General features: G+C 39.7%; 1 protein-coding gene across 1 annotated transcript; it reads left to right on the plus strand.

The window, feature by feature from the left end:
• Nucleotides 1–469: 469 nt before the first annotated feature.
• Nucleotides 470–1,462, plus strand: NPBWR1 (neuropeptides B and W receptor 1; the record flags this gene model as incomplete). The annotated part of the gene is made up of 1 exon (XM_079146522.1): nucleotides 470–1,462. The coding sequence occupies one exon, from the start codon at nucleotides 470–472 to the stop codon at nucleotides 1,460–1,462; it is 993 nt and encodes a 330-aa protein (XP_079002648.1).
• Between the last annotated feature and the right edge of the window lie 23,359 nt (nucleotides 1,463–24,821).

Genomic DNA, 24,821 nt, shown 5'->3' on the forward strand with positions numbered 1-24,821 from the left:
ATGCTTCTGCAGAATTCCGTGGGGTGAGCCGGGCGTGCCAGGGGTGTTCTAAAACACCTAAAACAGGGGGGATGGGCTTGCATTTTCCTATGAAGAATAAAGACTTTTTCTCTGTAGCACTTTGATGTATTCAATTGGTTGGAATGAGATTTCAATAGGCAACTCTCACTTGGGGGCGGGTTTGGTGCGCTGCGCGGTCCCCACCTCGGCTCCTAGCTTCTAGCTAGAGCTGTACGTCGATGAGTCTAACCTGTGTTTTCATTTCAGTTTTCCAGCCCTGGGAGCCCGCAGTGACAGTGGTCTGGTGGGTGCCAAGAAACGCCCCTCCCCTGGAAAACCAGAAAGGGGCTTGGAGAGCAGCAGTGAAAGTCCGGGTGCAGGTTTGTGCCAACGTGGGCTTCCGCGCCGCGAAGACGCGAGGGGTGGCTGTGGGAGACTCGGGGTCTCTGGCTGTCCTGCTCTTGACAAGATGTACAACGTGTCATTCTTGGAACCCGGCGGGGCCAACGCGTCGTGCTGGGGTCCAGGGCTGGGATGTCCCAATGCGACCAGTCCCGCGCCTCTGCCTCTACCACAGTCGTTAGCTGTGGCGGTGCCGGTTGTCTACGCGGTGATCTGCGTTGTGGGGCTGGCTGGCAACTCTGCTGTGCTGTACGTGCTGTTGCGGGCGCCCCGCATGAAGACTGTCACCAACCTGTTCATCCTCAACCTGGCGATCGCCGACGAACTCTTCACACTGGTTCTGCCCATCAATATCGCCGACTTCCTGCTGCGCCAGTGGCCCTTCGGGGAGCTCATGTGCAAGTTCATAGTGGTCATCGACCAATACAACACGTTCTCCAGTCTGTACTTCCTCACCGTCATGAGTGTTGACCGCTATCTGGTAGTACTGGCTACCGCCGAGTCGCGCCGAGTGGCTGGTCGCACTTACGCCGCTGCACGCGCTGTGAGCCTGGCTGTGTGGGGGCTGGTCACGCTTGTGGTGCTGCCCTTTGCAGTCTTCGCCAGGCTCGACGAGGAGCAGGGCAGGCGCCAGTGCGTGCTGGTTTTCCCACAGCCCGAGGCCTTTTGGTGGCGGGCGAGTCGCCTCTACACGTTCGTGCTGGGCTTTGCTATCCCAGTATCCACCATCTGCGCCCTCTACATCACCCTGCTGTGCCGACTGCGTGCTATTCGGCTCGACAGTCATGCCAAGGCTTTGGACCGCGCGAAGAAGCGAGTGACCTTCCTGGTGGTGGCGATCCTGGCCGTATGCCTCCTCTGCTGGACGCCCTACCACCTGAGCACCGTGGTGGCGCTCACCACCGACCTCCCGCAGACGCCTCTTGTCATCGCCATCTCTTACTTCATCACTAGTTTGAGCTATGCCAACAGCTGCCTCAACCCTTTCCTCTACGCTTTCCTGGACGACAGCTTCCGTAAGAGCCTCCGCCAGCTTATGGTGTGCCGCGCAGACCCCTGATGCTCTGCCGGGGGTCATCAGTGCAGTTTCCTCACCAGCTCTGCTAGCTCCTGTGGGTTCAGAAACTTGAAGATTTGGTCCCCGATAAGTTCTCTGGGAGTACCAGGGAAACTAGCTAGAGATGTAGATTCTCAGGCCCTACCCAGGACCTAATGACTAGGAAGCATACTGACTGCGTCCACAGTGTAAGTTTACCAATCCTTCAGGTGATGCTGATTATGAGGACCACTGCAGTGGAGAACGCATACTGACCGCTTCCTAATGCAAAAGCTCAGGGATCGACACCTGAGCTTGGCACAGCGAACAATTAGGGTAGAGGAGAAGGGTGGTATTGCTAAAAATCGACCACTCTTTCTCTCCCCCAAGCTCCGGGCCGGAGCGATTTGCAAACCGAGGAGGGGCCATCCACGCCCTCGAAAATAGAGGCCGGGCCGGAGGATGTAGCTGGCGCCCCCAGGCGTTGGCTCGGCGCTGGCTTTTGCAGCTGTCTCTGCTTTTTCTTTTTGCTCACTCTGGCGAACATCCTGTCTTGGTCGCTTATTTTCACTTTAAACTTTGGGGACTAGGGTTAAGGCCCGTGCGTTCCGCGCCCACCCCTCTGAAATGAGGACAGCAGCCAGGGACACCAGGTTTCTTCTTTTGGGAAAAACGGAAACAACTACTGGTACACGGTGTGGGTGGTGCCTGTGTGAGTGTGTGGTGGGTCGTGGTCTCATCGAGGAGTGATATGGGATGAAGAATCCTGGAGTCTGGCGGTGACTGCTACGAGTAGTGATTCCAGCTCCTTGTTTCAGTGCTTCATCTTTGCCTTTTGGAATTCCAACCACGAAAACATTCCTTGACTGTCGCTCAGCGGGAACCCCACTTAGCCCGGGTACTAGTCAGCACTGGGAGGAGTCGCAGGGGAGCAAGGTTTCAGTGCCCCCTTGAGGATCCAGATGCCCAGCATTGAGCGTCCTGAGCTCTGTATTTGCAGTGGAGCGCACCTACTAATGGTTCTTTACACGCTGGTCATCACTGCTTTCTGTCAAGGGCTTAAATGGCCCCATATCCCTTTGCTCCAATCGGTCCAATATGCCTTGAACCAGTTCATTGTAATTGTTTATATTAACACTGCTTTTTCTGGACAGAGAACTGTTTTAATTATTTACATATATGTATAATATATATAACTCCTTATCTCACAAGTTGCTTTAAGGATAGAAAAAAATCAGAAATGTGATCTGCGATCTGCCTTCCTCCTTTGTTCTGTTTTCTCTCACATTCTTCTCGACTTTCCTCTAGGGAAAGTAAGTAAACAGAAGACTGACAGTCTCAGATTTCCCTTGATAGGACACCTTTCTTCATTCTATAGAGGTTGTGGATTACCTGTACTTTATTCCTTAGTCCCGGACAGTACCTTGTAGTAATCTGTTCAAACTCGGTGAGTATCTGGTTTTGGTTTCACAGTAAGATCGCCAGAAGCTACTTACTTATATTTCTACTTATGGAAGACAAAAGCAGAGTAAGAGAGGATTGATCCTTGGGTTTGGCTAGTTATCTGTAGTTTACATCTCAGAAATGAGGTAAAATTAGCCAGACTCTGATAATCCATGACAGAGTTTTAAAAGGTATTGTTCTTTAGAATGAATACCGAACAGGAATGAAAATTTCTAATTACATGTAAGAAAGAAAGTGTATTGCCAGCAAGTTTTGTTTGCCTAGTTTGATGGATACTTTAAATCAATTTCTCAATTATTTGAGTTCAAAATACCTTTTAAAAATATATGAAAGATAAATAATCTACCTAGGGTGGGGGAAGGCAAACCTCCTAATTTTGATGAATGGGAATTTGTTCCTTATGTCTTAAAAGTTATTAGGAACATTGAGATAATTCATACATATCAGATTAGAAAATATCAATTTAGAGACTTATGGCTATGGGTGTAAATAATAGTAAATTGTTCAGACTGAAGTTTCGCATCTCTAATGCATTTTGGATAGTGACTCTCATGGCATTTCAACAGAACTCTGATGGTGGCCTTCAGGGGCCTCTTAGAATCCTTGTTATTATCTTTCAGATTTCAAGGAAACATTCTACAAATTTTCTTTAAAACTCAGAAAATTCTTTTATGAGTCTTCTGTAATTTTTCAAAATTAAAGTTTTAAACTTAGAGTAACTTCTACATTATCTCCAAAGAATGAAGTAGACATTTGGCCACAAACACAATCAAGATCATCTGGATTTGAAACTTCAACTGTCTTCATGAAACTGAGTAACACATCAGAGGATGACTCAAGTGATCCATCTGTCCATTGCATCATCCCTACCATAGATGGACCTGCAGCTGTCTTGGGATCTATGGAAATGACTGTTAGAAAAACACAAGGCCTGGCATTGATGTAGCAAGTCATGGATTGGCAGCCTAGTATGCATGTGGGATTAAATAAGACTCAGTTCAGTTTCACCCTGGGTTTGTAAATCACTGGATGAACTATTGTGTCAGCTCTAGGCTATTAGCCTTCATAGGAGTATGTAGCAGTTGAGACTGTATGTCTATAGACTTCCTTTTTATGCATTAGGTAATAGGTAGAATAAACATGCAAATAAGTCATGCAAAAGTAAAGTTCACTTACATCATTGTATTGCAAAAGTTTTAATTCTGTGTCAAATTCTTGCAGTCTTTGTGTAAACTGTTTTTTATAGCCTCTGATATTTTAAATGTCTATTTGTTTTTATTTAACTTAGTACAGTTGCATAATATTTTGTACTTGTGCTTACTCTTGAGAAATTCAGACTCTACTAGTCCATTGCAAAGGAGCACAGTTTAAAATAAAACATTTGGTGTTGTTAGTGCATATTCTGTTTCTGGAAAATGTGGGACATATAATTCAGTTACCTCAGGATTTATGTGTTATAGATTTCAGTATTGCCTTCATGGAAAAGTTATCTAATGAATAGGCAGTGAATAGACAGAAATACTTGGCTGGACAAGATTAAGAATTCACCCTCTCCCCAACTCTTAATTTGGTTGATTGTGAAAATGATGCAAAGCTGTTGACTGACTCAGATGCTATATCTTACGTTGGTCAGGGATATCTCATTTCTTGAATATGTGAGCAGATGTGTGGAGGGTGAGAAGAAAGAAACATTGCTTAAATTATTAGCATTCATCTAGTGTTCAGTTAGCAGTACACATAGGCATGTCTGAAAGTGTAGAGAGAATCTCACTTAGAAAACTCCACAGATTCACGTGAACCCTTCTTTCCTCAGAAACATGCTGAGAAAACAATAACAACAAACAAAATCCATTATGGGGATCCACAGCTTTGGATCTGGTACTTTGGACTCCATATTTTTCTTTCTTTTTTTAAGTACCAGGGATTGAACTCAGGAGCACTCAATCACTGAGCCACATCCCCAGTCCTATTTTGTATTTTTAGAGACAGGGTTTCACTGACTTGCTTAGCACCTCCCTGTTGCTGAAGTTGACTTTGAACTTGCGATCCTCCTGCCTCAGCCTCTGGAGCCACTAGGATTATAGGTGTGTGCCACTGTGTCCAGAATTGATCCCTGTTTTACATGTAAAGAAAGCAAGATACAAAGAAGTGGTTTGATTTAGCCAGGTACACAGAGACCAATCAAGGCCAATTAGAGCTATCTGATTCCTATTCTAGAAATACCACATCTTATTTTGGCAAAGATGGACTGTAATGTACAATTTAGAAATATTAAACTGTAAAATCATAGATACCTTTGAAATATTTAATGGTCAAGCAAGGTATACCTACTATTCTATCATGGAATATTAAAGGAAGCTGTAATGGGTCTTGATCAGGAGCACTGTTTTGTGATATCTTGATCCTGTAATAAAAACTGTGTGGCCAGTTGGGTGGGGTGGTGCACATCTATAATTCCAGCAATTTGGGAGGATGAGGCAGGAGGATTGCAAGTTCAAAGCCAGCTTAGCAACTTAGCAAGGCTCTGATAATAAAACTTAAGGGCTGGGGATACACTCAGTGGTGGATTGCTTGCTTAGTATGTGAGAAGTTCTGGGTTTAATCCCCAACGAGAGAGAGAGAGAGAGAGAGAGAGAGAGAGAGAGAGAGAGAGAGAGAGAGAGAGAGAGAGAGAGAGAGAGAGAAAGAGAGAAAGAGAGAGAGAGAAAGAATAATAAAACTTCAGCTCTAGCTCAGAGCCTTTCTTATAAGCCATATGACTATATAAAGGTTATATAAAAATAAAAATTCATTGACCAGAACTGACTATGTTGCTCAACCACAAAGGTGCCATGTGCATTGCCAACTCCAAGTTTTATGCATGGGAAGGTGTGTTAGTCAGCTTCGTGTTATTGTGATCAAAATGCCGGACAAGAAAAATATGGAGAAGTTTAGTTTGGCTCATGGCTTCAGAAGCTTCGTCCATCTTGGCCAGATTCATTGTTTTGGGGGGGTCTGAAATGAGGTGGAGCAACATGGCTGAAGGGTCCAACAGTTCATGGCAGGATTAGGAAGCAGAGAAAGAGTGGGGAAGGGGCCATAGGAAAGATGAACCCATTCAGGGCATGCCCTCAGTGACCCACATCCAGGCATGCCTACAGTTACCACCCATTCAGACCATTCAAAGTAGGATGAAGTGATTAGGTTACAATTCTCATTACTCAATCATTTCATCTCTAATATTTCTGTGTTAACACAGGAGCTTTTGGGAGACATTTCACATCCAAACCAGAATAGGAGGTGAGCTCCAGATTCACTGTTTATATAAAATAGATTGCTAGTGGTGCCCCTATTTTCTATAGAATAGTTTTGTCATGGTGACACTTTCCTTGAATTTCAGGCAATGTACAATTTATTTGTTTATACCAAATCTCATTTGGTCATATCACATCACAACACATCAATTAAAAGGGGAAAGGGAAAAAATGGAAGAAAAGTTAAAATGATACTTTTCAGAAACTATCAGAATGGATTAACTGGATACATTCCACAATTCAGAACAGGATTTCTCTTTTGTCAAATACTGCCTAGCAGCAAAAGCAGATTGAATTCCCTAGTAGTGCCCTTGGCTGTGCTATTGCATAAAGAACATAAGCTCTAGTGGGCCATGACCAGGAACATTGTTTTGTGATATCTAGATCTTCTAATGAAAATTGTGTGGCCAGCAGGGCACAGCGGTGCTTGCCTGTAATCCAGGGACTGAGGAGGTTGAGGCAGGAGGATCCAAAGTTCAAAGCAAGTCTTAGCAACTTAGAGTTCCAAGGAACTTATTGAGACCCTATCTCAAAATAAAACATAAAAATGGCTGGGGATGTGGCTCAGTGGTTAAGCACTCCTGCGTTCAATCCCTGATACAAAACAAAACAAAACAAAACAAAACAAAACAAAACAAAACAAAACAAAACAACCCTCAAAACTGTGTGGTCAAAAGTTCATTCTTCCTTTATTCTGAGGTGTCCAAGACCAGACTCAAGGATTACAATAACCAACATACTGCACCCCCCAGAGAAGTGGATAGAATATGCTATTGAATTGCATGTGCTTAATAACATGGGAGAGATTGTATTTCAAAAGGTGAGGGATTTATCATTTATGAATGTTAAATAGTAGCAACAAAATGAACATTTGCTGGTTCATTCAGTTGACAAAGTAGCTTACTGTAAACAGCAACAAATTATCTGGTAGGGGAGAAAAAGACTAGCCCTTTTCAGTCTAGGTGGTATGAATGAAGCAATCAAGTTAGAAAAGATGTAAATATTTACAACCTATAATAGTACCCAGCATATTATCCACATTCTCCTGCTTAACGTTATTTTGGTTCCAGTAACCCCTTCCTTCTAATAAGAACATCACTCTTCTTGCTACATTTCTACTTGTTCTCTTTACGAAGGGATTCCAGGGTTCCTAGTTAAAGTGAGTTTTTCCAGACACACAGACCCACAGTTGTACAGAATAGAGGACACAGAGACAAAACCACATGGATTCAGTCATCTGATCTTTGCCAAAGATGCCAAAAACACATGGGAAAAAATACAACCTTTTAAACAAATAGTGCTAAGAAAACTGGTTATCCATATGTAGAAGAATGAGGCTAGATCTTTCTCACCCTGCACAAAGTCAACTAAAAAATGGATCAAACACTTAGGAATTAGACCAGAAAATATGCAGCTCCTACAAGAAATGTAGGGTTAACACGTCAGCATATAGGCAGAGGCAATGATTTTTCTCAACAGGATTCCTAAAATTCAAAAAATAATATCAAGAATTAATAGATGGGATGTAATTAAGTTAAAGTTTCTGCACAGCAAAAGAAACAATTAAGAATGTAAAGAGACAATCTACAGAATGGGAGGAAAATTTTTAAGCTACTCTTCTGACAGAAAATTAACATCTCTTCTGACAGAATATATTCATATTCTCAAAAAACCTAACACTGAAAAAATTAATAAATAGGCAAAATAATTAAACAAACACTTCTTAAAAGAAGAAATACAAATACTCAACAAATATCTGAAAAGATGCTCAACATCATTTGCAAATCAAAACTATACTGAGAGTTTATTTCTCTCCAGTTAGATGGGCAGCTGCCGAAAATGCTGAAGAGGACGTGGAATAAAAGGAACATTTTTACAATGTTGGTGGGATTGTAAATTAGTTCAACCGTGATGGAAGTCAGCATGGAGTTTCCTCCAAAGATTAACATGGAATCATCCTATTGCCCAGTTATGCCATTCCTCAGTTTTTATCTTAAAGAATTAAAGTTAGCATACTTTGTAGCAGCTCAATTCACAATAGCCAAACTCTGGAACCAGTGTAGTTGTCTGTTAATAGATGAATTGGTTAAAAAATGTGGTATATATGCACACTGGAGTTTTAGTCAGTCATAAAGAAAATGAAATCATATCACCTGCACGGAAATGGAAGGAATTTGAAAACACTGTGCCAAGCAAAATAAGTCAAAAACTCAGAAAGTCAAGGATAGTATGTTTTCTCTCATATGTGGAAACTAGAGAGGAAAAATGAAAAGAAAGGTGGGATCTCAAGAAAATTGAAGGGAAATCAGTAGAGTAGAGGAAAGGGACCAGGAGGGGGAGGAGGGAAGGGAAAAGGGAAATACAGGGGAATGATATTTTGGCAAAATTTCATTGTTATATGGTGTGTTTATAAATATGTAACACAAATCTCACCATTATACAACTATAAAGTACCAATAAAAATAAGGGAAAAAAGAAGAAACTTGTCCTTCACAAGTGCCAGTTAAATGAAGATATTTTCTGATAAGGAAAAAAAGGGGGGAATTTTTCACATAATTTCTAAAGAAATTGCTATTTGGGCTTATTGTATTGCTATTATAGTTAAAGATTATAGTATATCTTTCAGCTTTATTTAAAATGCAAATACATTTTAAGTGTACCATGTATGAAAAGTAGAGAGGTTTCTTGTGATTTTTTAAAATACTTCCAGTTGAAAGGAAGAATATGACTATGTAACTTTTCTATTGCCTCTTTCAGAAATAATAAAAATAATAATCCATTCAAATTTTTAACTTTCATTTAGAAATTCAGAGTCCAATTTGTGTTCAATTTTTTTTGTCTGAAATAGTTTTATTTTTTCAAAGTAAAACATATACATTATTTGAAAAATTTTAGAGTTGATTGTACTAAAATACTTATTGCAACCCACAGTTCCATGCCCAGTCATTTCAGCCCCGATTTCCTCTGAGAGCTACTTTAGCTACTTATTCTCGGATTAAGTTCATATCTCAACTTTTAATTCATTACTATCAGACATGGTTAGGAGGATTTAGTGGAGTGTTGGCTTTAAAATTTTTTAAAATTTTATTTGTTCTAATTAGTTGTACATGACAGTAGAATGCAGTTATACATTTTGATGAGTTGGCATTTTTGAAAACTAGCTGTCTTCAAGGGGTTTGCTTCTCCACTCTGTTTTCAGACTTCCACTTCATCTCCCCATGTTTGTTCTAGCACTTTGTTACTCTCTGCTGCAGTGCTTCATTCCCTGGGTCCAGCATGGCTCTGAGGACAACATCTCTGGATTATGAGCTTCCATTCTCTGGGGAGGGTATGGGGAAGGGCTCATCCAGTTGTAAGAGTCAGACTTTTGAGTTTAACCACTCCTGTACAAACTTTCCTTCAGTCTTCCTGTTTGTGGCCCGGCACTCCACTATTCGATCCCATGGGTGTGCTGAGTTCTCTATGGGGTACTTTGGAGGCAATTCAGGATGGATGAAGCTGAGTGTGTCCCTCTAGACATTTCTTCTTTCTGTTGCCTACTAACTTTTCTTCTGCTTACCAGTATCTCAAAATTGATTGATATCTCTCACCTGTCATCTCTTATCCAATTTTCTTCTCCATTTAAAAAAGTTTCCCCTTTTACTATAGTAGGGTTTTCAGAGAAAATAATAATAATATTGCCCAAATGCCATAATTTAAAAATGGAATGTATATACGCAAATGTGTGTGTGTGTGTGTGTGTGTGTGTGTGTGTGAGTGTGTGTATAATAGGTCTGAGGAATTTTTAGTGAGCCTTTTTGTGAAGAACTCAGTAAGAAATCAATTACTTAAAAGGGAATTTCTATGAAAAGAGATATGTCATCCAAATGTCATAAAATGTCTGGGAATGAATTGATACATTCAAGCAATTTAAAATACTACAGTTCTCTGACAACAAGCACTCTAATTTTTTGAGAAATATATATATATCTATCAAGAAAGCTGGGCATGGTGGCAAACACCCGTAGTCCCAGCAGCTCAAGAGGCTGAGGCAGGACGATGGCAAATTCAAAGCCAGCCTCAGCAACTTAGTGAGATCCTAAGCAACTTAGACGACTCTGTCTCTAAATAAAAATATAAAAAGGGATGGGGATATGGCTCAGTGATTAAATGCTCCTGGGTTCAATCCCCAGTACCAATCGAACAACAAAACAAAACAAAACAAAACAAAAAAGAGAGCATAACCCACCTGCAGCAGAACAGAATATTTGTATAATTCAGCACCAACTCATGCTAAGGGACAGTGGACAAAGCATATTCACCATTCCGCATATGCCCAGTTGCCTTTGAGACCCATTAAATCTGGCATCAGCATTTCTAAAACTTCCAACCTGGACCCCAGAATGATACATGTAGAACTGAGTTTGCAGATAACATATATGTCTGTGAACAGGAGAATGAATGCTCTCATTATGATTTGAATGTATCCCCCTGAAGTTCGCATGTTAGAAACTTTGTTCCCCGTGTAGCAGTATTGACAGGTGAGACCTCTGGGGATGATTAGATCATGAGAGCTCAGCTTTCATGAATAGATTAAAACACTCATGGATTAGTGGATTAATGGGTTATTGCAGGGGTGGCTTTGTTAGAAAAGAGAGCTTTCTCTGGCTTGCCATATGTGTCCTCTGTCATATTGTGATCCAGCCGGAAGGCCCCTGGCAGATGCTACGCAGTGCCATGCTATTGAACTTTCCAGTCCCTAGATATGAACAAAATTTCTTTATAAAATACCAAACTCAGGAATTCTATTATACAACAGTCAAGCATTCCATTATAGCAACAGAAAATGAATGAAGTTGTTGAGAAGCCCAATTCAATTTTATTTTTTCACTTTATTACACTGACAATTGACAGTGTCTGCTTTAACAGATCTCATTCAGAAGGTGCCACTTTTTCCTTGCCTGATCATTGTTAGATTTTATAATAATAATAATAATAAACTAATATAATTGAGTAACAAATACTAATGCCTAAAATATCAAAATAGTTTATTTAGGCTCTCAGAAAAAAGTTATTTCTTATCATATAAGAAATTTTTTTTGGTTCCTTAGAATGCTTCAAGATTCTGTTTTTTCTCTGCAATAAATATAAATAACTTCCCCAAATAAACATTCTTCTTGTGAATAACAGTTTATACTCAAGGAGTGAAAAAGAAAGCTGATTTAATTAATTCTGTTTGCTATTCTCAGCAGGGGGAGCCAAGCTGATAAACTAAATCTATAGGAGCTACTTTTTATTTACTTTCTCTTATTCAAGGCATTTGTGTAAAGTGAACTTGCCTGCCACCTTAAGGATGAATCATGCACAAAAACAGGCTTTGCAGTTGTAATCAAACTAACTTAAAAATAAATGAACCATAAAACGTCCCTATCTTAAAATCTCAACAAAAAGAATCTTGACTTTTTTCTTTTTTCACACTTGCTGGGGTTCCCATCTTCCTGTAGATTTCCTAACCATCGTTTTTAGTGGCATAATATTTCAGAGAGATTAAAATATAATGGGGCTTGCCATTTCTATGTTGCTATTCCTTTACTGTTTCTGTTTTAAGTGTTGTTTATTTTTCTTATAGAACAACGGGCATTTCATTTTTATTGTTTTTTAAATCCTTTCCTTAGGGTGTGCTTAGATGTGGACTTATCCCTTCACCTTCTCACATTTAAGCTTCCAACTCCCTCATTTCCCTGCCTTCCTCCTGTCATTTGGATGAGGTTTCTCCTCAGTCAAACATCTGCTGCTGCAGTGCATGGCTCTCCATTCATTTCCTTGTCACTTTCTTTTTTTCTTCCTTCTCCTCCTATTCCTCCTGCTCCTTCTTCTTAATGGTACTGGGGCTTAAACCCAGATGCTCTACCATGGAACTACATCCCCAGCCCTTTTAATTTTATGATAGGGTCTTGCTAAGTTGCTGAGATTGACCTTGAATTTTTGATCCTTCTGTCTCAGCCTCCTGATTCACTGGGATTGTAGGTGTGTGCCATTGAATCTAGCTCCTTCTTTGTCATTTTCAAAACCACCCCCCTTTTTTTTTTAACTATTCCCTTATCTAAATTATCCACATTTACCTTCTGCTTCATAATAATCATGACCATTCAAATCCCTGAATATCTTCAACTTAAATGATTGAGAAAAGTTTCCTTAAACTCTTCTTTGCAGATGATCGACAGCTAACAAATATAAAAAGTATGACTGAACTGGAAAAATCACCATTTAGTAGTTGAATATCAACCACTTTACTATAATCGCTTCAAACAAGGTTATCAATGGATACTATTGGGTGAAGGACTTGTGGGAAACTAGGGCATTCACATGGTAACAAACTATCACCCCGAAGATTGATTGCTAATTGCAAGAGTAACATGTATATCTTTTAAAGGAGAAATTTGGTTGGATTACCAAGTAAAGCAACCTAGCATGACCAATGACCAGACAACCTAGCATTAATGCCCCATGTGACACAGGCACTATAATATGTACAGCACTACCTGTGGTGTGTTCTTGTCCAAGATGTTTAACTATTACCTCATCAAATGTTTGACAAACTTCTGGTTAAGAGAAAAACTAAGGACAGAGGAATAGGAAAAAGAATACCATGAGGAAACAGTCACACACATCTAGAATGTGGGCAATTCTATAAGACAACTGTCTTGATGTGCTCTTCAAAAAGTAATGTGAGCTGGAGTTGTGGCTCAGTGGTAGAGTGCTTGCCTAGCATGCATGAGGCCCTGGGTTTAATCCTCAGCACCACATAAAAATAAAATAAAGATATTGTGTCCACCTATGACTAAAAAAAAATTAAAAAAAAAGTCAATGTGACACACACATCCAAAAGTGAGGGAGAAAATGATATAGGTTAAAATAAGTAGAGAAAAACAAAGGCATTCCTGTACTTTGACTGAATTCTTATTTGAAATATCAGCTCCAAAGAGCTTTCAGAGACAATTGAGGAAATTTGAATAAGGATTGAATTGTAGAAATAATTAGGGATTTTCTTGTACTGTTTACAGAAGTGGTTTAACATAAGCTTAAATCTATTAACAAGGTGTTATTTTACTACTTCTACTTTTACATCAAACATTTCTAAATGTGTAGAAATACTAGATATTTCATATAAGAACTTGTTCACTACATACACGGTACCATTAAATAAAATTGCACACAGGTAGCAATAGTTATAATCTGAGCTATCTTCTAAATATGATCATTTTGACTTTGAATCTTTCCCTCCTCACTTCCTCCCATCTGGTGGGCAAATACAGGCAGATGTAATATTTAGAGATGGTTGAACAAATCTATATCCAAAAGGCATTTACAGAGGACAAGCTTTCCTGTGAATTTTAACTGAAAATGTATAGAATGTGTTAATTTTGCTAATTGCTCTGTCATAAATAGGCAACCTTTTTTGCAATCTAGAGATTAGATGTTACAAAATTAGGATCATTTGTCCATTATATGCACTATATGAAAAATAAAACACACAAAACATTCAGAAAAATGGTGTCTAAAAATGTCCAAGTGTGAATGCACCTTTTGCATTTCTTTCCCACTCACCTCCTCCAAATCATTGAACAAGTATGATAGGACTATATTGCTCACAGATTAAAGTATATTTTTGAGAGAGGCCACAAGAGGGTGCACTGAGACAATATTTATAAGAAAAAATAATACCTAGAATTATTGTTAAGTATTCAATCGGTTGGGTCTTTTAGATAAGTAATTTCACTAGGTTTCATTCAGAATTTGAAATTTTCTCATGACTATGTAACTATGTCTTATATATTAAAACCTACAAAGATAAACTCACAAAATTAGAAATATGGATATTCAGAGATTTATTCTTAAGATAGAATTAAGAATTAAGAAACCACAAGTAATATAACTTTGACTCTTAAAAACCCTAATAATTGTGTTGCTCTTCTGAGTTTTTAGAGTTTGATTAATATACCTGGACAGAATTATTATCATATTTGCACTATAATTCCATACTTACATCTACATGATTTAAACATCAGGATTTAAATGCAACAATAGTTTTATTTGAATATTAGTTCTATGTTATCTCAAACATTCGGTTTTCTTCAAACATGAAAATTTAAAATAGAATGCCTGTGGATGTTGATAAACCTGGGTGTTTAACTATGAGCTAAATTAGCTTATTTGCAGTGGATAAATGATAACCCATGGAGCAACATTATTCTTCATATTACTCCTTTTATTAAAGGGAGTTTTTCTTGTAAGTCTGGAGGTGAACATTTCAGAGTTGGTGCAATGACTCTGTGATGCCACCAGTGTTCCAGGATCCTTTAAACACTTCACTTCACCTTTTGTGTCAGCTTTTCATTGCTGTGATGAAAATACCCAACAACTTAGAGGAGGAAGGCTTTATTTTGGATCGTGGTTTCAGAGGTCTCAGTTCCTGGTTGGCCGACTCCATTCCTTAGGGCCTGAGGTAAAGCAGAACTTCATGGCAGAAGGGCGTGGAAGAGGAAAAGTGCTCCATGAGTGGTAACCAGGAAACTGAGAGAGGAGCCCAGGTCCAGGTCAAAATATCATCCTGAAAGGCACTCCTTAGTGACCTACTTCCTTCTGCAACACCCAACCTGCCTACAGTTACCACCTATAGTCCATTCAAATAATGAATCCATCAAATGGATTGATCCACACTTCAGTCACAGCTCTCATAATCTAATCATTTCACCTCTGAACACTGATGCATTGGGTAACACATGAGTTTTGCAGGGAACACCTTATATCCAAACCATAGCATCACCCCCATCATTTATTATTTGTCACAGCACTTGTCACTTCATTATATGGCAAGATGGCTGCCCCAACTTGAGAGGATGAAGTCACATCTACAAAAGGAAAGCAACTTTCCTGGAGCCTCAGCAGATTTGCACACGTATCTCAGAACATTTCCCATGGCTGCCCTTAGCATCAAGGGAGCCTGATAAGATACATGCTTTAGCTAGGCACACTTTTACCTGTAACAAAACCAGTGTTGTTACAAAAGAAGAAAGGAAAATGGTTATGTGGTAATGGCTAATAGCATGTGCCACACTTTCCATATGATCTGAGCATCTGCTAGGGTCTGAATGTTTGTAGCAATTCAAATTCAAATATTGAAAACTGATCCTTAATATGAGGGAATTAAGACATGGCCTTTAGGGAAGTGGTTAGGTTATGAGGGTGGAGTCCTCACAAATTGAATTAGTGTCCTTATAACATAAGGTTTGGATGCCCCTTCCACCATGTCAGAATGCACCGAGAAGTTACCATCTATGAGTAACAGACCCTGACTAGATATAGAATCTGCTGGTCACTTGATCTTGGACTTTCCTACCTCCAGAATGATATGATAATTTCTACTATTTATGAACAATAAATTACCTACTGTATTTTTGTTTGTTTGTTTTGTTTTTGTTAGTCTTGCTCATTCAGTAGAAACTATACTTCAACATTTGAAGTTTGGTCTCCTCCAGGGTACTGATAGTGGTACAGTACTCTCTCTTGATGCTGGGCAGGATTGCTGCTCCTATCAGTCCCAGGATCATGGGAGAAAATAACTGATAATGTCTGTTTGTACTTTTTTAGATATTATGTTTTGTGTTTTTCCAACTCATCATTTCTACAAAATATCCATCTGTTTTCTTGCTTCTGGAACATTAAATACATTTTCAGTTTATGATATATTATTGGGATTTGGCTCCATGGTAGCAGAGGAGCACCTCTGTTCTTCTTGTTCAGTTTTGGTGCAATCATTGATACTGTTTCACTTACCTAAAACTGAAACTTGTGCCTCTTGTGTTAGTTCTCATCTCCTTCACAAATAGTTTCCATCAGTATTTACAGCTCCTACATCATTTATCTTTCCTCTGCTGGTTGTTTTTCTTTACAGTATAGGCATGCTCAAGTTTTCACTCTGAGCTGGATGGAGCACAATGGGAGACAAATGTGAAAATTGGTTCATTGATTCAGTCAACATATACTATGGAACATGAACTGTGTCATAGGATCTGTTCCGGGACATTGGAATTACATTAATGAATCAAAGATGCATCCAGTTTGTATGGGACTTAAATTCTAGGTGGGTGAGATAAAGAAAAATCAAATGGGAATTCAGTAACAAGATCATTTTAAATACAGAAGTCACCTAGTCACCCCTGATCTGTTGGGCATACATTCCAAGACCCTGGGTGGATGCCTGAAATTGCAGATAGTTAAACCCTAAGTACACTATTTTTTCTTATACATACTTATGATAAAGTGAACTTATAAATTAAACACAGTAAGAGATTAACAATAATAACCAAAAATAAGATACAAAAACTATGCCAACATACTGTAATAAAAGTTCTGTGAATTTGGGCTTTCTCTCTCTCAAAATATTTTTTGGTACTCTTCTCATCCTTCTTTTTGTGATTATGTGAGATGATACAATGCCTGTATGATAAGATGGAGTGAACTGAATGCTGAAGGAATCATGGCAGTGTTAGTCTTGTACACAAAACACTGCGATACTGTGACAGTTGGTCTGATAACTGAGATATCTACTAAGTGACTAATAGGCAGGTAGCTCATATACCTTTGGACACTGGACAATGGGGCAATTCATAGCTTGGGAGGGATGGAGCAGGGTGGCTCAAGAATGCACCATGCTACCCAGAACAGTTCATAATTTGGAACTTATTAGTTTCTTCTTTTGGGAATTTCCCATTTATATTTTCAGACTTCAGTTGACCTCAGGTAACTGAACTTCAGAAAACAAATCTTCCAATAAGGAGAGATGAATGTACTTGAAGAAAATATAATTATAATGTGCTAGTGAATGGATTTTTTTCTTCTTTTTTGAGGACAGGGCAATTGAACCCTAGCTCTCTACCACTGAGCTACATCTCTGACCTTTCCTAAAATTTTGAGATAGGGTCTTGTTAACTTGCTCAGATTGGCCTCAAATTTGTGATTCTTCTACCTCCACCTTCTGAGTAGGTTGGGATTACATGTGTGTCACTGTGCCCAGCTGTGACTATGATATTTATGCATGTACATGCCTCAAGTGTATGTGTGTGCATATATATGTATGTGTGTATTTTGTCTTTTTAGTTTAGACCTTATAGTTGTGTGGGGTTTTGTTTGACTTTTGCTTCTGAGTGGTCACCCAATTCCCGCAAGTTTTTTTTTTTTTTTTTTTTTTAATTTAATGCAGAGGTAGCAGTCTTTGCAGAGTTTTACCGAAAGCAAAAAGGATCCGTTTTATACTCTGCTAACTTCTCATCAGTTCCTGAACCGTATTATTTTTTTTCAACCAGGGAAGGCCCGGGAATTGGCACTCTTGGATTTTGTCCTGGCAGCGGTTCGGCAAGCAACCGCCAGAGGGTGCTGTTGGCCCCTAGCTTTTGGCCTGGGGAAGCCGGCTTCCCATGTGGCTGCTAGTGCCAGTCAAGGGCGTGCAGAAAAGCTGCTGCCTCCAACCGCCTGCGAAGTTGGGCTCGAACTAACTAGGTCTCTTGCGGGTTCCGAATAGATGTCTTCTATCAGGGCTTGGATGCCTCCTGGGACCCCTCTTCCAGCTAGCTAGTCAGAGACTTTCAGTTCTGGGCAGAAGTCATCTTTCGCCAGTCTGTTTCTTGGCTTCGATATATCAGGAACGCTTGGCTTCTTTCTTCTGCCCCGCAATCCAGGGATTTGACTTTCTCTGTAACAACTTTATGTTTTCCCCAACAGTTTCCTGTAAATGCTTCCTTTTATAAAGTCCCTCAGATTCCCCAAGAGACAAACTTTAAAGGGACCTAATCAAGTAGTCAGCCTGAACACATCTGGACATAAATTGCTTAAGTTGTTTTTCAGGAAAATTCTCCAGAATCCACTGAAAGATGGTTTAAAACCGACTTTTCAAGAATGGACATGTGCAGGAGCAGCAACTCCTCTGATCATTGACCTTTTGAGTTTACAAGTTAAAAATTCCCTGCCCGGGATACCACCCTCCCTGCCAAAAGAGAAACACCTGACCAGTGAAGAAGCATGACGACTATCTAGATCTGTTCAAAAGAACCTTAAAGCTCCCCCTTTTCACCATGCCATCAATAAGCAGCTTTCGCCCAGTTTGAACCCATAGGGGAGGTGGATTTGACACTCCCTGCAACTCCTAGCCTCCTTGTCCATTGACGTTGCAATAAAACCTTTTTTTTCACGCCCACTGCCAATAGTATTGGCAGCAAACCCTTGCTGGGCATTACCCACAATGCTTGGAAGGGTGGATGTGGCATTTGTATGTTCCTGGAGCTGTGCTGGGCGACTGGCTGTCATCAGGCATGTGAAAGCTGTGGAGACTGGCCTCTGTGTTCCTGCTGAGGTCAGTTCATCATCTCTATTTTTTTTTTTTTTTTTGCAGTGCTGGGTTATCTCTATTGACAGGGTTGATCCATGGGGTCCTCTAAGCCTGATAACTGTAAAGCCGTTGAAAGTGTTTTTTTTTTTTTTTTTTCAATAGACAAAAGGTCAGTTTATTACCAACTATCTTTTATCAGAGCAAGAAATGAATCCTCACTGCACCACAACATTTTTGAATGTGTTTCTAATGCAGACGCCAGCGAACTTGTGCAGACACCCTAAAAATGGCTAAAGAACATGTTACTAAACTGTCAGATTTCATGAAGTGAAATTTTCCTCCAACTTTTTCATCTATTTTTGCTAAATAAGAATTTTTAAAAAGCCCTGCCCTGTATTATCACATCATTGTTTTTTTTTTAAACCACATTTTAACATTTAAAAAGTAGAAGTCATATAATCTCAGGATAAAAAGAAAGTCATTTAAATATTTTAGCCTTATAAAGGATATTAAATTGCTCCCTCATAACCACCTAATTTTGAAATAGACTAGTAAAAACTGCATGGAGAATCCCTGTTCCAGAGACAGACAATTGTTCTACTCTTCTTATGTGCTTCATTGCTGGGTGGCTTATGTCTAAAGACCCTCTGAGAAGTCTTGTGGTAAGGTTTAGACTAGTGAGGAGCTGGGCAATTATGAGTTAGAAGTCCTGAGATGTTTTCTGATTCTTTGCATTCATTAATGAAATTTGCTGTCTGGGATGTTTAATAGCATCTTCCTTAGTAGTGATATTGATGAGGATCATTAGATGCCCATCAACTGCTTTTCTAGTTCCAAGATTTCCAGTGTTCTTGGCAAACTACCATCTCTCAGAAGAATGCTTTCCATACCCGTGGAAAAGGACCACACTGACTATCTGATAATATCTTCATGATCCACAGAAGGGAAGATAAAGTAAACAGCATGTAGCCTGACATGCAGTGGTACTCAACAGAGGTCACAGATTGCTGATTTAATATGAGCTAGCCATACCTGGAAAGGATACATCAAGAGAAGGAGATTGTAATGGGAGAGTTCTTAGTACTCTGTGTCTTAAAGTCAAATTTGGGTTTTTCAAGATGGCGGACTAGAGGGTGGCTGCATTTCATGTTGCTCCAGGACTCAGGATTCAAAAGAGGAGATACTGAGAGACTTAGGACCAACTCAAAGCAGCCGGGTGAATCTCTCCCGTTGGGGAGGCGTCCTGGATGGGGCGGTAGTCCTGGAACACAGGGAACTTTGTGAAGTAGAGCTGCCCGGCGAGACACCCCTCCCCCCACTGGAGCAGTGAACTCAGAAAACTAGGAGCATCTTAGAGGAGGCTGCTCAGCACAGCGCTTAGACTGGGAGCAACTACTGGGGCTCCAGGCGGCTGCCCAGAGGAGGAGCTGCGAAGAGAGCTGTTTGGACTCAGAGCAACCACTCCTGAATATGGGGGGGCCCCTGCCCGGAGGAGGTGGAGGAGGAGTGTGGCTGGTTGCTTGGACTCGGAGTGACTGCACCAGAGCTACAGGTGGCTGCTCAGAGGAGAAGGTGAGTGGTGAGTTGTTTGGACTCAAAGTGACCACTCCTGAACACCAGGGGGCTGCCCAGAGGAGGAAGAGGAATGGGGAGGATCACGTGGACTCGGAGTGACTTCCCAGGGTTACGGCAGGAGGAGGAGGCAAGCAGTGAGTTGCTTGGACTCCTAGTGACCACATGGGAACACCAGGCAGCTGTCTGGAGGAGGAGGTGTGTGGCGGGTCTCTGGGACTCGGAGCAATTGTACGGGGCTCCAGGTGGCTGCTCAGAGGAGGGGACGCATAGCCAGGCGATTAGGTGCAGAGCAGGGTCCCAGGACCTAGGAGGCTTCTTGGTGGAAGAGCCCCACAGAGGCATGCTTAGGGGCAGAGCGAAGGTTCCAGGACTGCGGGCCGATTCTCTGAAGAGAGGCAGCCTAAGGAGACTCGTCTGCGAAGGGTGAGGCTCCCAGGCCCAGGAGGTAGGTCTGGGCCCCTGGGAACGTTGCAGAGGAAGGCAGCCCAGCCCAGGGGGTAGTTGTAGATTGAGGGGAACCTCTAGGAGGGGAACTGACCAGCGAGACCTCCCCACTGTGTGAGTCTTCCCTGCTGGGTGAGGTTTTTCCACAAGGACGGTAAAACCAGAGACACAGGCCCAAACAGGCCTTGCCTCAGCCCTCAGCCTAGTTCCCCTTTGGATGACCATTGGTCAACAAGTGGAGGCACCTCTGACCACTAGCAGGGAATATACCCCACCTGAAGGCCACCACCCCTAGAGAGGCAGCTTCCTTGTGGAGCACCGCACTATCAACTTCCTCCAAGACTTCAGCCCACTGAAGGATAAGAGGGGATATACTAGAAATCCTCAGGGAAATTATAAGTCAATAGAGGAAATCTGCAATATCTCAGCAGTCCACTGATACCTGAACAATATGAGAAAACAAGGGAAGAAAATGCCCCAAACAAATCTAGATGTGACATCAATAAAACCCAATGACAGCATGGCAGAAGAAATGACAGAAAAGGAGTTCAGAATGTACATAATTAAAATGATCAGAGAAGCAAACGATGAGATGAAAGAGTAAATGCAGGCACTGAATGATGAGATGAAAGAGCAAATGCAGGTATTGAATGATCGCACCATTCGACAGTTAAAAGAGCAAATACAGGAAGCAAAAGATTATTTCAATAAGGAGTTAGAGATATTGAAAAAAAAAAACAAACAGAAATCCTTGAAATGAAGGAAACAATAAACCAAATTAAGAATCCATAGAAAGCATATCCAATAGGATAGAACACCTGGAAGACAGAACCTCAGACATTGAAGACAAAATATTTAACCTTGAAAACAAAGTTGAACAAACAGAGAAGATGGTAAGAAATCATGAACAGAATCTACAAGAACTATGGGATATCATGAAAAGGCCAAATTTAAGAATTATTGGGATTGAGGAAGGCTTAGAGAAACAAACCAAAGGAATGAACAATCTATTCAATGAAATAATTGCAGAAAATTTCCCAAATCTGAAGAATGAAATGGAAAATCAAGTTCAAGGACTTATAGGACTCCAAAGACACAAAATGACAACAGACACACACCAAGGCACATTATAATGAAAATACCTAACATACAAAATAAAGACAGAATTTTAAAGGCTGTGAGAGAAAAGAACCAAATTACATTCAGGGGGAAACCAATAAGAATATCAGCCGATTTTTCAATCCAGACCCTAAAAGCTAGAAGGGCCTGGAACAACATTTTTCAAGCCCTGAAAGAAAATGGATGCCAACCAAGAATTTTATACGCAGCAAAACTTACCTTCAAATTTGACGATGAAATAAAATCCTTCCATGATAAACAAAAGCTAAAAGAATTTACAGAAAGAAAGCCAGCATTACAGAACATTCTCAGCAAAATATTCTATGAGGAAGAGATGAAAAACAAAGAAGTAAATCAGCAAAGGGAGGAATTATCCTAAAGGAATTGTCAAATAAAGGAGGAAACAAGTTGTGTCAAAAAATACATAAATAAAATTTAAAAAATGAACCAAATGACCGGGAATACAAATCATATCTCAATAATAACCCTGAATGTTAATGGCCTGAATTCATCAATCAAAGACATAGACTGGAAGATTGGATTAAAAAGAAAGATCCAACAATATGTTGCCTGCAAGAGACTCATCTCATAGAAAAAGATACCATAGACTGAAGGTGAAAGGATAGGGAAAAACATACCATGCACATGGACTCATCAAAAAAGCTGGAGTATCCATCCTCATTTCAGATAATGTGGACTTCAAGCCAAAGTTAGTCAGAAGGGATAAAGAAGGTCGTTTCATACTGCTTAAGGGAAGCATAAATCAGCAAGTTATAACAATCATAAACATCTATTCCCCAAACAGTGGCTCATCCATGTATGACAAACAAATCCTTCTCAATTTCAGAAATCAAATAGACCATAACACAATAATACTAGGTGATTTTAACACGCCCCTCTCACCACTGGACAGATCCAAAAAAAATTGAACCAAGGAACCATAGATCTCAATAACACAATCAATAATTTAGATTTAACAGACATTTATAGAGTATACCATCCAACCAAAAGTGAATACACTTTCTTCTCAGCAGCACATGGATCTTTCTCTAAAATAGACCATATATTATGCCACAAAGCTAATGTTAGAAAATAAAAGAAGATAGAGACACTACCTTGTATTCTATCAGATCATAATGGATTGAAGTTAGAAATAAATGAAAGAGTAAAAAGCAGAAACTACTCCAACACCTGAGATTAAACAATATGCTATTATATGATGAAGGGGTAACAGAAGATATTAGGAAGGAAATTAAAAAATTCTTAGAGGTAAATGAGAACAAAGAAACATCATATCAAAATCTATGAAAGCAGTACTTAGAGGAAAATTTATTTCATGGAGCACATTCAAAAAACGAAGTAAAACTCAACAAATAAACGACCTAACACTACAGCTCAAAGCCCTAGAAAAAGAACAGACCAGCACCAAAAGTAGTAGAAGACAGGAAAGAGTTAAACTCAGAGCTGAAATCAACAAAATTGAAACAAAAGAAACAATACAAAAAATTGACAAAATAAATAGTTGGTTCTTCGAAAAAATAAACAAAATTGATAAACCTTTAGCGACACTAACAAAGAGAAAACAAGAGAAAACCCAAATCACTAAAATTAGGAATGAACAAGAAAATATCACAACAGACACGATTGAAATACAAAACATAATTAGAAGCTATTTTGAAAACCTATACTCCAACAAAATAGAAATTTCAAAGACATCAACAGGTTTCTAGAGACATATGAATTGCCTAAACTGAATGAGGAGGACATACACAATTTAAATAGACCAATTTCATGTAAAGAAATAGAAGAAGTCATCAAAAGCCTACCAACAAAGAAAAGTCCGGGACTAGATGGGTTCTCAGCTGAGTTCTACAAAACCTTTAAAGAAGAGTTCATTCCAATACTTCTCTAAGTATTCCATGAAATAGAAGAGGAGGCAACTCTCCCAAACTCATTCTATGAAGCCAATATTACCCTGATACCTAAACCAGACAGAGACACTTCAAGGAAAGAAAATTTCAGACCAATATCCTTAATGAACATCGACGCAAAAATTCTCAACAAAACTTTAGCAAATCACATACAAAAACATATTAAAAAGATAGTGCACCATGATCAAGTGGGTTTCATCCCAGGGATGCAAGGTTGGTTCAACATCAGGAAATCAATAAATGTAATTCACCATATCGATAGACTTAAAGTCAAAAATCACATGATTATTTCAATAGATGCAGAAAAAGCATTTGATAAAATACAGCACCCTTTCATGCTCAAAACACTAGAAAAAATAGGGATAGTGGGAACATTCCTTAACATTGTAAAGGCCATCTACGCTAAACCCATGGCCAATATCATTCTAAATGGTGAAAAATTGAAAGCATTCCCCCTAAAAACTGGAACAAGGCAGGGATGCCCTCTTTCACCACTTTTATTCAATATCATCCTTGAAACTGTAGCCAGAGCAATTAGACAAACCAAAGAAATTAAAGGGATACGAATAGGAAAAGAAGAATTCAAACTATCCCCATTTGCTGATGACATGATTATATATTTAGAGGAACCAGAAAATTCCACCAGAAAACTTTTAGAACTCATAAGTGAATTCAGTAAAGTAGCGGGATATAAGATCAATGCACATAAATCTAATGCATTTTTATAGATAAATGATGAATCTTTGGAAAGAATAATTAGGAAAACTACCCCATTCACAATAGCCTCGAAAAAAATAAAATACTTGGGAATCAATCTCACAAAAGAGGTGAAAGACCTCTACAATGAGAACTACAGAACACTAAAGAAAGAAATTGATGAAAACTTTAGAAGATGGAAATATCTCCCATGTTCTTGGATAGGCAGAATTAATATTGTCAAAATGGCCATACTACCTAAAGTGCTATACAGATTCAATGCAATTCCAATTAAAATCCCAATGACGTACCTTACAGAAATAGAACAAGCAATTATGAAATTCATCTGGAAGAATAAGAAACCCAGAACAGCTAAAGCAATCCTTAGCAGGAAGAGTGAAACAGGGGGTATCACAATACCAGATCTTCAACTCTACTACAAAGCAATAGTAACAAAAACGGCATGGTATTGGTACCAAAATAGAAAGGTAGATCAA

This window comes from Sciurus vulgaris (genome assembly GCF_902686455.1).
Source record: "Sciurus vulgaris genome assembly, chromosome: 1".
NCBI lineage: Eukaryota > Metazoa > Chordata > Mammalia > Rodentia > Sciuridae > Sciurus > Sciurus vulgaris.